At 42.1% G+C, this 16,427-nt stretch overlaps 1 protein-coding gene across 6 annotated transcripts in view; it reads right to left on the reverse strand.

Moving 5' to 3' along the window:
* Positions 1 to 5,344: 5,344 nt before the first annotated feature.
* The window catches only part of LMO1 (LIM domain only 1), a 119,947-nt gene continuing 108,864 nt past the window's right edge, over positions 5,345 to 16,427 (reverse strand). For all 6 annotated transcript variants that reach the window (XM_077321711.1, XM_077321715.1, XM_077321710.1 and 3 more), the window contains exons 3-4: positions 15,267 to 15,392; positions 5,345 to 5,796 (exon numbers count right to left, since the gene is read on the reverse strand). In XM_077321711.1, coding sequence (XP_077177826.1) covers positions 5,691 to 5,796; positions 15,267 to 15,392 — 232 coding nt within the window. In that variant the 3' untranslated portion in view covers positions 5,345 to 5,690. The remainder of the gene's footprint in view (positions 5,797 to 15,266; positions 15,393 to 16,427) is intronic.

Below are 16,427 nucleotides of genomic sequence, written 5' to 3' on the forward strand. Positions count from 1 at the left end.
TGCTACTGAGACTGTTGCACATTTCTCCTTTCCGATGGACTTGCCTGTGTTTGTGCCCTGATTTGCAGCATGACAAGAAAGGAGAAACAGGATTTTATGACTTCCCTCATCGCAGAACAAACCGGACAAAAGCTTGCATCAACTCCTGCACAGCCATGGGTTGTTGCTGATGTCATGAGGAAGCAACACTAAAACCTGCAAGCGATGAGAGGCTGTGCATTGGCAAATTCCTTGTGCAGAAATGATCTATTTATGGCTAGTTAGTGCAACTGATAATGTCAGAACCCTAGACATATGCTATTGTCTCTGACTGTGTCCATCAAAACATCTTTAAAAATGTGAAGTTATATAAATACATCTGTGCATCTGGGTTACATTTGGGAGATGGACTGTGCATTTACACATTTTGGGTTATAGGGACTATCACCTACCCTTGGCTCACATTTTGTTTCCAGGCCAAATTCAGGGTGCTAGTATTGATCTTTAAAGCCCTATATGGTATGGAACTAGCATACTTTAAGGATTACCTACTCCTATATGAACCTACCCAGTCACTATTCATGTTCATATTAAGTTGTTCCTTCTTTTGGAGTTAGATTTGTGACAACCCAGGGAAAGGCTTTCTTCATTATTGCACCAAAATTATGGAACTCCCTTCTCAAGAATATTAGTATATTGTATCTGGCTTTTTGGAACTCAAAAGAGTCTCAAAGTAACTTACAATCACCTACTATTCCTCTCCCCACACCAGATGTCCTGCGAGGTAGGTGTGGCTGAGAGAGCTTCAAAACAGCTGTGACTGGCCCAAGATCACACAGCTGGCTGCATGTGGAGGAGTGGGGAATTGAACCCGGTTCTTCAGATTCGAGGCCACAATAACTCTCAGGGCTACTTATTATGAGTGTTGATACCTTGTATTTATTTATATTAAAATATTTGTACCATGCCTTTCAAAGATGCAAAGGATCCACTGGCTTCTGGGGAGTTGGCACAAATGATTTTCTTCTGCTAAGTTCCCTGTGATGGAGAACATCTTCCTCCTCTGATAGAGAAGGACTCCCTGCATTGGAGGAAACATTCTTCATTGAAGGAAAATTTTCTCCAATGGAAGAAGTCCTGGCAGAACAGATTAGTAATTGTATTCAGCCCAGGCACACCAGTAATCCTGTTTACTAACCTCAATTTTCTGGTACTCTTTCTTGATAAATCACCTTCCTAATTTTACTTTGGGTGCTGAGAGCTGTCTTTTATATGTTGGGTGCTTTTTTCCCAGGTTTCAGTGACCTCCTCCAGCTCACTAGCATTTCAGGAAGCAATTTTAAGCAGGTCTACCCAGGAGTAAGTAGAAGAAGAAGTGTTGGTTCTTATATGCCGCTTTTCTCTACCTGAAGGTGGCCCAAAGCGACTTACTGTGACCTTCCCATTCCTCTCCCCACAACAGACATCCTGTGAGGTAGGTGAGGCTGAGAGAGCCCTGATATCACTGCTCAGTCAGAACAGCTTTATCAGTGCCAAGGCGAGCCCAAGGCCACCCAGCTGGCTGCATGTGGAGGAGTGCAGAATCGAACTCGGCATGCCAGATTAGGAGTCCGCACTCCTAACCACTACCCCAAACCGGCTCTCAAATGCTATTCATTGAGGCAGAATCTGAGGGAAATTATTAGGACTGCACCTTAAATCTCTGTATAGGAAAGGTAGTTTTTGTTCCTAGATCAGCAGTCATATGATGAACAAGTCTTTTGAGAAACGTGCACTTTTTTGATGCAACTGCTGGCATCTATAAATTGACTCTAAGTCATTAAGATTAGCTTTTGATGAATTTGATCTTTTTAAATGCAGACTGCAAAGTGCAACACAAATCCAGAATTTTGTTTTTTAAAAGTAGGAAAGAGCATTTGCAGCATCCATATAACCACGTTCATAAATATATGTGTGTGTACTGAATAAGGCTCTCCTGCAATGACCCACATTCTTAGGTGCCAAAGAATGATTTCCTTAAAAAAAAATCCAGAATATAAATGCAATCATAAATTTTGTGTGAACACTGCAAATTTGCTTAGTAGAAACAAGTACCAAAGCCCAGATCTGCCACTGAATAATTGCTACTGCTCTGAAGAACAGAAAGCAAAAATGCCTTTTGATAGTGCTGTATGTATCACTTGGCATAAATATTCATTCACAGAATCAGAGCAGGGTAAATGACATTTAGTATTCACAGATAGCCTTTTTACTGCTCAAGATAACTACTGTTTAATCAGTTTAGTGACCACTGGCATATAGTATGGCATTTATACTTTTGAATTAGAATCTGCATTCATAACAAGTTAATCCCTGCCCCTGTGTTTGAACCTTAATGAATCTTATTTCAGAGTCAATTTCCTATACTTACTTTCTTCTATAAAGTATTTTCTTTCTCCTTTTAAATCACAAACTTAGGCACAGAAATTATTTGAAGTCATTTTCACAGGAACACTAACACTGAATGGTTAATACGTGAGTTTAAAGGGATGAAAAGCATTATTAAGTGGATTTAGATGGGAGTTCGTGTAATATAACAGTTAAACAAATAAGAGGTATGGATTATATAGGAGCAGAGACATAGCTTCAAAGCTCAGCTTTCTCATTTTGGATCTCTCCCATTTACCAAATTTAATAACCTGCTGAACTGGTTGGGGAAACTGTAGCTGTTGTCCTGAGATCCAAGTTTAGAGCACGTGAACTTTGGCTAATCCTGGCACAGATCTGGCAGTCATGTTCTTTGTGCAACAGTAACACACCAAAGAGTGGTCTCAGTTCAAACATGGTGCAGTAGGACTGATTATGCACACGGTGGAAAGGCTGGGCTGCCAGTGGAAAGGCAGAGGAGCTAATCCCCATGTATGCATGATGTCACCACCATCCTGGCCCCCTCCCAGCCCTGGCCTGAATCAGGGCCTCAGCCTGCAGCAAGAGAATATGGATTCTTCTGCACTCCCTTTGTTTCTGCGCCTGCGATCGGAGGCTAGGCCAGGGCAGGCCCATGTGCCCTTTGCAGGCCCTTTGCTATGTTGGCTGGGAGTGGACTAGATCAGGCCCACTCGGCTCCGTGGATTGCATGGTGCCGCAGGGTCGACTGGGTGGTGTGTGCTATTTTGCAGGAAGGTGGGATTGTGGTCTCCCACTATCTTGCCTTCCTGTACACTGGGAATCCCCCCTCCCCCCCAGTGGAACCATCTTGCGGCAGTGCTGTCCGGGAGACACATTTCAGTGCAGCCAGTTGATCGCCAAAATGTGTTCCCCATGGGGACATGAAAAGCAGTGTTCCTACTTCCACCACTTTCCAACATCCCACATGCATCCTTCATAAACGGTGGAATATCCTACTCCACTGCAGTGCTTCAGCAGCAGCCTGGCACAACCGCTGCCGTACATAATCAGTCTCTGGAATTTATATATTTTATGAATACTTACCTTGCTGTTCCATTTAACAAAGTCCATAAGGAGTCTTACAACATACAAAGAAAAGCAATACAAACTAAGATAAAAAAGCAGCTAACAGTATAAGCCAAACCAGAAAAAAACTGAGATATAAATATTAGAAGCATTACCAGTTTTAGTTATTAAAAGATCAGATTAACAGGGTAGATATTGCCTGGTGCACGCATAGCTATAGTGAAGGTAGCAAGAAAAAATGGGAGAGGAGGTATAGTTGAAGCATCATAATCTTCATCAGCACTTAAAAGGTTCTTTTTCTAGTAACTGCCAACCTCATATCTGATGAAGGAGAAGTATTGAGCAGGCCCTCTACAGATAGATTTTAATTCATGGGTAAGTTTAGTAGATAGCAAGTAATCCTTAGCTACCCTGGATCATTTAGGATTTTTGGAATCAAAACCCTTGAGCTGCTCTTGGAAACAAAATGGAAGCCAATAAAGTTGATGTTGGGGAAAATAAGTTCTGGCCAACAGTCACAGCCAATAGCCTAACTGTTGCATTGTGGCGCAACTAACATTTCTTAATTTTGTTTATGAAGAATGCATTACACTCGACAAGCTTTCATGTAGCTAGAGTATGGATAACACTGGGAAAATCATTTCTGTCCACAAGGCAAGCAACTTACTTGGTGAGTCAGCCAAAGCTGATAACAAACACTTAACAGAACTCCTACATGAACATTAGGTTGCAAAATTATATCCAGAAGTATGATCAGACTGCGAATCAGATACTTGAGGGTGTGACCCTTACCAGAACAGAGACACTCTACCTTATGGGACTAAACAATCAATGACCAGCAGAACTTTCCTCTTGTCTGGACTGAGTTTCAAGTTAGCTCATATTCAGTTGATTTCTGGCTTCAGCTCAATTTAGGAAAACTATTGTTTCATCCATCTAAGGACAAGAATTAGATTCCATTTGCATATTGATATTGATAATTCAATATGCAGATCTGTATATAAATTCCGGCTGATATTAACTAGGATGAAAATGGAACCCTGTAGACCATAAATGCCATTGAGTAAAGCAACAATGAAAACCGAATCAACTTCTGGTAATGGTCTAAGAAGAAGAATCAGAACCATAGGTGTGGAATGCTCAAGATAGTCTTGGGGTTGGGAGATCTTTTTTGATTCTGCAAATTGGAGGAAATGTACATCCTCTTCCTCTGACCTATACCTTTTTCAAAAGCAATAGGTATGACAAGAACAAAAGCTGCTACTCTTGTCCACATATACTTATTCCACCTTGTCTCTCTATTGCTCCTTGTCACAAGACCATTACTGGAGACTTTCTGCTATGCTTATTAAAAACACCATGTCTGAGACCAACATTTTTCTAAATCTGCAAAACAGCATTAATGTTTCCTGGTATGATTTGCAACACATTCCCTTAAAATGGAGCTAAACAGCCCAGTTTGCTCCACATTCACGGGATACACATTGGAAAGTGCTGAACAGATTTGTCTGCCTTCAGGCTGGTAATAAAGGTAACTGCTGCTCTGGGGAATCTTGGAACAAAACATCCAATATGAACTGACACATGATGTTGCTTGCAGTGGCTCCAGATAGAAACCTTAGTTCAGCTATGGGAAATTCACATATGATAATGCCAATTGAATAAGGAGTCATACAGGTAATGAGTGTTCCAGGCACAGTGTTTCACCCCAGTTTAGCTTATGAGGCTACAAATGGAAAGCCCTGTCAGAATATTGCCAGCCAGATGTTTGGAGGTGGCTAGTTAAGTTTCCCTCTGATTTATTCCCATGAGTTTCTCATCTACAGTAATTTCAAGATGGGGCAGTTACATGTGATGTGGTTTCTTGCTACGAAAACACAATCTGAATAAATAACAATCTTAAATGACCAGGAAACATTCATATTTTTTAATTCACACCTGTAATAAAATTGCATTACATTTTTTCATAAAATAAATGTTCAAGTTTATATACAGAAAAACAGACTGTACAGATCCCTCCCCCCAAATCCCCCCCCAAAACTCACAAACATACAGGCAATGCAGTGCTCAGCTAAGCAGGCACAACTGTACATCTAAACTTGTAACTGCTTTGTGTTGGGGCAGGGAGAAATACTACAATGTATATAGTCCTTTGTGGACCAAGAATTAAAAAAATATTGCAGGCAAGCTGACAGACGCCCTTCACTGCTAGTGCGGCTGAACGTCCATCCCACAGTGTTTCAGCAAAGCAGGGTTTGTTATTGAACTTGGGGCTCAAAGCTTCCATTCAGTTGCCCCTCCTCATAGTCCATCTGGCACAAGATCATGTTGTTCTTCAAGAAAAATTTGTCTCCCACGCAAAATCTGAAATTAAAAAACAGAATGGGTCAAAATCAATTTGTACATCCCAACCTTGCCAAAATTCCATGTTACTAATCTTGAGTGTATGGAGCTCACTACTGCATGTGGATATGGTTGTAGCCTTGAAAAAGAATTAAGGTATTTCACCCCCCCCTGTTTTTTTTAACTGTGACAGGACCAAGGTCACCCAGTTGGCTGCATGTGGAAGAGTGGGGAATCAAACCCAGTTCTCCAGACTAGAGTCCCCCACTATTAACCACTACAATAAACTGGAACTCCTACACCAAAACGAAGAATGCTTCTACCATTGTGCTGCTTAACATAGCTTGCTTGGTTCATTTCCACCTAAAAAAACCTCCCAAAAACAAATCTGAAAGGGCAAAGAAAATAATTTACTATATGTATTTCATTTATTCATGTAGGTTTTAAATAAATAAATACAATTTACTACTGTGATAGGAGTGCTTTTATCAAAAAAGTCTATTTTATTCTGGAAACACTTTTAGATTTGTTTGGGCCTGAGATTGTGACATGTTGGATTCTCATCATTTATTGGCTCCTTCTGATCAATTGACCCCTTAAGGGATTAAAAGTTGTGAATTCATCTCATATCTACCAGACTCTAAATTCAGTAAAAAATTTTCTAAAGTTTAAAACAAGAGTCTCCACAAGTCAATAGATTAGATTCATGTGACTTCTGATCTAGAGCTACAGACTTTTAAGATCATTGATTGCAACGGTCTTATATATAACTCTGTTTAGGATTGCACTGGAAAAGACGTATGCCTGTGCTTATTTTTGGTATTGAATGAATTCTTGTATATTCCTTCCTGTGGCTTCCCCCCTCATAATCTTTAATCCTAGTCTGTACAAACTTTAGCAAGTAAAGTATATTTCACACGGCATATTGAACGCAGAACAAGCATATTTTAGATGCCATCTCTAGTTAGTTCATCTGACATTCTCAAGTCTATTTTGGTAAATGATGAGTGAGAAGTACAGCATCATTTAGGTAGAGATGAAGTAACGTGCCAAGTGCATAACAAAGTCTAGCAGATGAACTACCAGCATCAGGGTGAGTTAATATGCCAGCTCTAGCCTGCTGTCTGTGTATCTGACTAGCTATTACTTGAATAATAAATATTCTGACAAAAAATTATGAAATATATTTTCTCCCTGCAGCAAAGCCACACATTTTCATTCAGACTGGGTTAGCTGAGAGATGAAATTCCACAGATTATTGCCCACTTCATGACAACCATATTTCCACAGCCCTGAGGTGACTCATAGTATTTACTTCCTTTTATAGGCTACGAAGTTCATTCTTTGCTACCTTCTGTGCAATAGTGAACAATAAACAGAAATTTCCTCTGGACTCTGTTAGCCTTTGACTGACGTTCATGCATACAGGGTGTTCTATTTGAATGGAAATCGAGAAAGTGGGCTGTGCTCTTTAACTATTTTATCAGAATATCATTTAAGTCGAAATGTTCTAAATATCACTATTTGAAGAGCTGGGCTGGATACGTAAAAAGCTAGCTTCCTATTCTGTCTTTAGGTCCAAGAAAGTTTTAATGAAAAAACGAAGCACTCCCACACTGAACTGCTATTACCCCAAGCAGAAAAAACACAGACACCCAGTAATGTATCTGTCCTGACAGGGGTACCAGCAGCTCAGGTAGCAGCAGCTCAAGGGGAAACAGATTTCATGTTGCCTCAGATGTCTCAGCCTTTATACAATAAAACATTCCACACAATCTCTAAATGTTAACCAAACCTGTGTGGCCAAACCACAGACTGATGTTACACCTGACATCAGAGTCAGCCTGTTTGGTAAGACTGAGATGCTGCTCATGTTCTCCTAATCCATAGGTTTTCTCCATGTTTAAATTGCAAGATATTTTAAGGTATAAGTCGAATTAATAGGTTGGATAGCATTCAGCTTGTTAAATCTATTTCCAGTCTCTTGGAGAGTACTTTACATCTCTTTTAACTGCTGCAAAGGTTTTAAAAAATTGAATTTTGCATGAAAAACAACCCCTACACAAAACAATAAAACTGTAGTTAAATCTGCTTCTTGAAATCTGCCCTAAAAGTCAAGGCTTCTCCAAATGTTTTGCTGAACTGGAAAGGTTTTCCTTGCTGACTGAAAACAGACAGCTGCTGACTCGCTACTTATTTTAGCCTTAAACCGAAAAGGCAAAAACTGAAGGAGTAGTAATGCAAAATGAAGATTAAAGTCTTGCCGCTGGCACACATGCGTATGCTTGACAGCTGCCTCTTGCCAAATCAGCGGAGGTTTAGAGTGGCAGGATTGGAAGACCTTGCAAAGCATTCAAAAATATTTTATGTTTTAGAAATGACAATCTTGGAAGCTTGCAGGCTAGAGTTTCAAAATGGGGTCAAATTAAACCCTTGAGGGCCTTTTCACACCCTACGTGGCAACAAACTGGAGTTTGACAATAATTCTACACATGGCAAGAAGCTACTGTCAATCTTGCTCCATGATGAGGTTACCAGTATGATACAAGGAGGTGTCTGCCAGAATGTTTTAAGCGTAAGTCTTATGCTGAAAGTAGCACTATGTAACTACGACAACTTTACTACAGACCCTTCCAACAAACTGCTTTTTAAACAAAAGGGGAGTTTCAAGAAATAGTGAATGATATAGCATGATGTTCTTGAATTAACAGGGGAAAGGGATTCCCCACCACCACCACACCACCACCACCACTGGCCATGATTAGAAGCCCTCCTTAGTGGGTGTACAATTCGCCTTGGCAGCCAAGAAAATATAGCCCAGAGCTGTGTGTAAGGGCTGAACTATTTTAATTGTATATAGTGAAGGTGTTCATTGGTTTTCATTTGTGCTTCAAAGGGTTTTTAACATTATTGTGTTGTGTTTTTTGCTATAGTTGCCTGGGTTCCTTAGTGCAGTGGTCCCCAACCCCCGGTCCGGGGACTGGGGCCAGTCCGTGGATCAGTTGGTACCGGGCCGTGGCTCCTCATCGTCCTCCACACCGTCTGCTGCCTCGGGGGCTGCCCTGCCACTCTGCCACTGGCTCACCTTTGGTGCTCTCCAGCAGCCGCAATGGCTAGGGCTTCCCCTCGGTGTGGCACTACACAGCTGGTGCTGGCAATGCCCCCCCAGGGGGCAGTGGGAAGTCAGGGATGCCAGCGGGAAAGCAAGTGGAGCAGGGGCTCAGGCAGCGGTGGCAACGTCCCTCAGAAAAAGAATACTCCCCCCCGGGCCTCAGTAAAATTGTCAAGCATTGACCGGTCCCCGGTGATAAAAAGGTTGGGGACCACTGCCTTAGTGTATCCTAATTGTTATAGCCTTTGGTTTCATACAATAAATGCTATGCTATGCCTTAGTGGGAGTAAAAGTAGTTTGGAGGTACCAGTACTCTGTGGGGAAACGCGCAAGTGGAAAGAAGTCATTCTTTCCCATAGATGGCCCTCTTTCTAAATCATAATTCTGTCAATCACATTATATAATTTAAAGGAGTGTTTCAAAAGAATAACAAACTACACTTCTCATGTAATCCTAATAGATGCATAGCTAAAAATGTATTTTTCCTGCATATGATGAAACAGATTCTTGTTTATGAAAACTACCACCACCATAAAATGGTTAGGGCATAACCATAATGGTTAGTGCAAGGCATCCTGCACTATGCCCACATATAGAGGATACCCGTTAGGCTCAACAGAACCCTGCTTCTCCTTCTCCCCATCCAGGGGTGGACTCAGTCATATGCGCCCAGGCAATGCCCTAGGGAAATAGAAGCTTGAAGACTGAAACTGCATGCTCTTCCTATACTCCTCCCACCCAGGAATACCTCTTTGTGCAACATGCTTTGCTGTGCAAATAAGGTACTCTACAGAGAGCAAGAATGGGACAAAGACTTAGGGCCTTTTCGCACGGGGATCTTTGTTGCAAATTGTTTGCGGAATGAAAAATCACCATTTAAAATAGTGGAATTCGTCGTTATGCATACCTGCCTTTGTAGTGGAATCAGTTGCGTTTTTTAGCGTTTCCCACAGGCTTCCGGTCTCGGCAGAAATCGCTAGAAAGGAAGCGCTATTGCCAAGTTCGTCCCGCCCCTGGCCGTCAAGCAGCCAATGGGCAGCCGTTAGCATGCTCCCAAACAGCCCCTTTCCCTTTAAGAAAGGTTTAAAAAAAAAAAAAAACAGACCCATAGCAACGAATCTAGGTAGATTCGTTGCAACGGAGAGACCCATCCAGCTGCCTAATGTGAGCTGTCGTTTGATTGTATGATCGTTGGCACGCTGCCTCGAGTGATAAACCCCCCCCCCTCACGGGCCCGATTTTCGGCTGAATTAATGTGTAAAAAATAAAGGGACTTTATTTCAGCAAACGGGCTTTTATGTGGTTTGTGCTTAGTGACTAAAGGTGAAGGACTGAAGCCAGGGAAGCCTCTAAACAGAAAGAGGCTCGCTGGTGCGTTTATCCCCGCTCGCTCGGAGAAAAAAAAATGGCGATCGCTTCGCCGGAAGTTTGGAGGACAGGCTCAGGAGGAGGGACTTTGAAGAACCCGCAACAATGGTAACGCACAGGTCTTTAGCGCTAGTGTTGCAGATTGGTTGCAGGAGTGTATCGCTATCCGGAGGGTGAATCCATTTTTCTGGATTCCCCTGAAAGCGCTACAACGAAGCGCTTTTTGCTGATTGGTTTCAGGAGTGTTGCAGATTGTCTGCGACGTCGTGCGTTAAGGCAAATTAGTAGCGTTTTCAATTAGCAACCATTGTGCTATTTTGAAGCCGTGCGAAATGGCCCTGGACTTTCCATGTAAGGGGCTGTGATACCACCTGGGTGTTTGCTAGGGATGGGGAGGAAAACAGAGCTGTGTCCATAGCCTGCAGTGGAACTGGATCATGCCCCTTGTTTAGGTAGCACATTTTAAAGTATTTGGCCCTGTAAGCTTTGGGAATGAGAGACTACCGAAAGCCGCCTAGAAGCCACTTTGTGCTTTTGGGAGAAAGGGCAGGGAATGTGTAACCAACAATAATAATTTTCACCAGAAACACTATCAGAGACACAATCCTCACGTCCGTTGTATTGTGAGTTCAGTACTACACGGATATCATAGGGAGACTTTCAAAACTGATGCCCTTTAATCAAACTAATGAATTCAACCTATTATAATTAAACATTTATTTAAACAGTATAAGTTTACTATATTGAAGTGAATAACATTTCATTTAAAAAAAGAATTAGATCAATTGTCTAAAGTCCTTTTCGAATGCAGCCTATAATTTTTGAAAGTAGGTTGAGCATTCAAACATAAAACAGCTCTACATTTAAAAAAAACAAAAAAACTGCAATGGTTATTACTAGAAAATATTTTAGAAGTAACAGTTAAAATCCTGAAGTAATTTTTAGTCTGTAGCTTCTTTTTCTTAAGAAAAAGTATACTTCTATTAGACTTTTATATGATTTTTATAAAAATAGAAGTACACTTTTTTAAAAAAGCACAAATGGATGATTTTAACTTTTGATCACATACTTGTATGACGTATTTTAGGAAACAAGGTGTGTGCGCATAAAGTGCCATCAAGTCTAGCTGACTTAGGTAACACCATCAAGGGGCTTTCAAAGCAGGTGAGAAGCAGAGGTGTTTTGCCAAGTACCACCACTGACAAGCTTCCAAAATCAGGGTACCTCAAAATAACTCCCCCCAAATAAACCTCTTAATTATATACTTTATCTTTTAAAAAGTGTTCTGTGTGTGTGTGTGTGTGTGTGCGCGTGTGTGCTTACACATAGGATTTAAAATTCTAAAGGATATCATGGGTAGTATTTAGTCCAAACAAGAGATTAACAGATTTTGTTAAAATTTATTCTAAAAACAATTTAGCTTTCACTACATATTCCATAAAACTTGAATGACATGTCAATATTTTGTATTCCAGTGGGGTACTGTGTTGCAGAAAAGAATAAATCAGTTCTGGATACTTTGATTCCTTACTGAGGGGGCAGGGGAGAGTCAAGAGTTCACTTCATCAGATATATGAAACCAGTCCTCAGTCAGGATACACACACACATATTGAAAGAAGGAAAATGTGAACAATACATTTCGGGGTATTTTATCCAACTACACGAAAATGTTCTCCTTCTACGTGTGTACATATTTCTCTACTGAGTCAGGATTCAAGCTAATATATCATCATGTTTTGGGAACAGATGAGATGTATTTAAAAATGACAACACCATGTTCAAGAGTGGTAGATCTACTCAGAATCATACTTTGATCTATTCAGTGGGGTTTCTCTCAGGGTTGCACTGTAGCTCTTCTACATATAAACGAGCCCTTTGCAGATTTTGAGGTACAGAGGAGCCATAAAGTGTACCAGTTGCAGTGTTAAGTCTGGACAAGAGAAAGATGGATTCAGCCCACTGCTGAACCATGGAGGCCCCTGCACAGGCCTGGGTAGGACACTTTTTCTCAGCCAGTCACTTGCAGGAATGCTGTGAGGATAAAACCAGAGAAGCCCCATCTATGCTGCACTGAGATCCTTAGAGCAAGTGCAGGATGCAACAACTGAAAACAAAAACATAGAACAAACCATCTTTGCCCCTTATTGTTATGTAGTTCTGTGGAAAACTTGCACTCGCCCCCCACAGGTCCCCTAGATCCAACATCAGTGCAGAACTTTTCCCTCACTTCCCTCACTTCCATCAGCACACTCCAAAAATTCAGGTGTATTTCCTCCTGAAAGGGCTTCCAGAAACACATATAAAGTAGGGGAACCAGTAAGACACTACAACATTCTAGTATGTTCCAACAATCGCCACAGAAACTGGGATATCCATCAGAACCCACTAGATGTCACTATAACCTCAGTGGAATAATGGATCAAATTGGAATGCTTGATTGATTGTGTCTGCCTCTTTAAACCAGGATGCCAGCCTACTCCAAACAAATAATAGCAGCTTTCTGTTTTCACACAGGCCTTTCAGCAACAACTGTGCCAAACAGCAGAATGTTCCTAGACAACTTCTACCTCTGGTGTGTTTTCATGTGTGCGTAAAGTTCCATCAAGTCACAGCCCACTTTGGTAACTTCAGCAAGGGGCTTTCAAGGCAAGCGAGAAGCAGAGGTGGTGTGCCATAGCCTTCTTCTGCAGATTCTTTCTTTTACTACCTGAAGAAGTCACGGCTTACAATCCTCTGCAGATTCTTTCTTGATGGTTTCCCTTCCAAGTCCTGCTTAGTTTCTAAGATCTGGCAAGATCAAACTATACCATGCAGCCTTCCCTCCCAACCTGGTGTGTTTTTAGTTAGGGGAAATTGCACTGGCTTGAGTACAAAGATAGGGGGCAAGAAAAGCAAACACCTAGGTTGTATATAGGAGATGTCTGAGAAATGTAATAGTGTGTGGTCAACGTCATAAAACTCTTTTGTGGCCCGTTTCCTTGATTACGTGGTGTGTGACTTCCACTTTGATTGCAATGGATGAGCAGGTTGTCTGAATGATTTGTCACAAACACAGATTTAGCTTGCTCCCTTAAGTGTGGGTTAAGCTGCAGCACGTCAAATTACAGGTCACACTCGTGGTGAGATATTCAGGTGACCTATTTGCTGCACATAATTTCTGCATTGAAGCGGATACACAACAGACAGCCATGCACCTATATTTTGGGGTGAAAGCACTCTTTTCATGGAAAGGTCAATCGTTATAGAGATGAGAGAGTATACGGGAACAGGCAGTGCAGGCATAAGGGCTGTTCTTTGTGCATCTTTGAAACATCGGAAGTTCAGTTTCTCTGCTCCCCTGATGAGGTCTGCAGTCTCGTAGTAGTGGGACGGTCAGTGCTAGACTGATACAAAGCCAACCAATTGATGGTAGCAAAACTTTCCTCCTTACTTAAAATATGGTTCTGTTCTCTTGACTCTATGTATTTGGTACTATTGCTTAAGCATAGACAATGTCAGACCGGTTCTTCATAATGCTGTATGGGAAATATTTTTTTTCCTCTTCAGGGATTAAAAAGCTATTTAAAACCAAATTACTATTTCAGAAATTTTGCAAGTACACATGATTGTTATGAACGTGTTGAGTATGTTGCCTGTGGGACACTCCCCAAACGTATGCACAAAGGTATTCTCACACCTTGTCTGCATGGCGGCAGCTGTGCTGAGACACTGTCGGTTCATAGCAATGGGGGAATTAGCCCTGCCACTTCCTGGACCATCACAGGGCAAGATTTTCCCTGCCCCGATTACTACCTCCACGTGAGGTAGCCGAGGCAGAGAGGTTCCATTGCATTTTGTGGCAGCGGGAGGGGAGGGGGTATTTTTACAAAGGAAATTTTTTAAAATCCCCAGTCAGCTCCATGCTGCTGTGCTGACTGGGGCCTTTTTTGTCCCTTCCAAGACACTGTAGGAGGGGGTGGAGCCAGATCTGGAAGGCCCTACTCTTCCCCTTCCACACGGTCCTGCCCTGAGATAGGCCCTGTTGGCGCATGAGGGGGAGTGCAGAATCGAATCTGGCATGCCAGATTAGCATTCCTAACCACTACAGCAAACTGTCTCCCAAATTGCCTGGAACAACAGTTTCAAGCCGCAGTTTTCTGTCTGAGAACTGAGTCTAAAATGGGCATTCATCTGCACAATGGACAAGCCAAGTATAATACATCAAGAGCTGTTGTGGTACTTCAGTAGTACAGTGCTGCAAGACACTTTGGAATGTCTTTGTTTATGAGCTTTGCCTGCATCTCTCTGCCTTTTAGGCACATATCGTGCAAGTTCTATGTTAATCACGCTGCAAGAGCACCTTACTGACAGTGCAGCAAGATCAAGCTGGGTAGTCGAGTTAGTCTGTCTGTAGCAGTAGAAAAAAAAGTCCAGTAGCACCTTAAAAACTAACAAAATTTGTGATAGCCACTAGTGAGCACTGAGTCATGAAAGCTCATTCCCTGCCACAAATTTTGAGGTCCTACTGACTCTCTTTGCTACTGGTGCAGCAAGCTGACAGATGCAATTCGAAGACTTTGCCAGGGATTACCTAGACTTGTGCATTTCCTCTGACTCATCTCAACTTCTGAGCTTGTCAGATGCCTGGTTTAAGCAACCTTGACTTAAAAGTGTTTATGCCAAGTGATCCTCAAATCAATGGATGTTCACCAGACCGACTAGAAGCCTGACTTTGAAGCTGTTCATTCAGTTGCCTTGACACTACTTAACACCACCTGCTGGTCTGTGCAGCAGCACCCACTTTTGTCGTCCCTTCCACAACCCAACCCACTGCCTATTCTGCTGCAAGTGAAGTCAGAGGCCTTCAGGGACAGGACTCGACTGTTTAATTAGCACTTAAAACAACTTGTCCAGCAGTGGTAATTGGAAGCTCTTGGAGAAAGAGATCAAACAGTGAACCAGGCTTACCTCTTCCATGGTGGTAAAAAAAAAAAAAAAAAAGCTTGCATTTTTAAAAATTCGTGTACTCACCTCTGGTTGCAAAGTTGGCAGGCAAAGCAGTCCAAATGGTAAACATTATCTCTGGCCCTCATCACCATCTCAAAGGCAGGGATCAGCTTACTGCAGGCAGCACAATTCCCAGTGGTCCCAAAGAGCCTGCCAAGGAAGCACAGTCATTAGAAACCGTTTTAATTAAATGGCGGAAGGACTAATTAAGTGCAATTAGCAGTATCAAATACTGTATTGCACCAATAAAGAAGAAGTTGCAGTTTCTGTTTTGCTGACCAGCTACTGTGGGGGAATGTGGGCTGAAAGTGCAGGAGGAAAAAGCGAGGCTCTTGGCTAGACTTCTGAGCCTTTGGTTTCTGTGCTGTATAACAAAGGTATACATACAGAGTGCTGTTTTGGGGCTCACCAAATTTCAGTCCCAACAACGCAATGCAAGGGAAGGGGGCCTTAGCAGAACATCATCACAGGCTTCTTCATCTTCTTCTTTTTTTTTAAGCATCCCTTCTGCTTTCTAATTTTCTGCTCCTTTGTCAATGCCTGCAGGTTGGTTAATTATCTAGAGAAAATGGGCAGAATACTTGGGATGTACATTCAGATATTCCTGAGCTGAAACAATGAAACCAATTACTGGTTTTCATTTTGTGTTGTGAATACCCCCAAAGGACCTAAAACACTCCTGAAATTATGGGATTACTGAAAATTTCTCCCCCAAAATTTCAGGAGTGCTTTGGCTTGTTCAGACTTACCAGCCGGCAGGAAAGACAGAAGAGCCAGCTGGAGACCTGTTGAGAAAGCTAACCTATCTGCAGGTTCCTGCTCTTCCTTGCAGGCAACAGAGGCAGCAGGAGTGTTGAGGGATAGAGGGTGTGTGCCCCAGCTGGGCCACACAATGTACCTGCTGTGGCCCTTTAACGTCCCATTCTTGTCAATGGGTGGTAGACCTGGCCTCCTCCCCCAAAACCTTGGACACTTGGCCATGGAACTCAGCCAGGTGACCTTGAGCCCCTCACAGTCTCTCAGACTAATCTACCCTCAGAAGGTTGATGTTGTAAGAATTAAGCTGAAGAGGGGAGAATTATGTGAATAGTCACTGTTGGGTCCTTATTTGGGGGGGGGGGAGCATAAGGTGACCAGATTTTAACATTGGCAAAGTGGGATACCATTGACCGGGGGGTCTTGATT

Source organism: Paroedura picta, chromosome 2 (assembly GCF_049243985.1).
Source record: "Paroedura picta isolate Pp20150507F chromosome 2, Ppicta_v3.0, whole genome shotgun sequence".
Lineage (NCBI taxonomy): Eukaryota > Metazoa > Chordata > Lepidosauria > Squamata > Gekkonidae > Paroedura > Paroedura picta.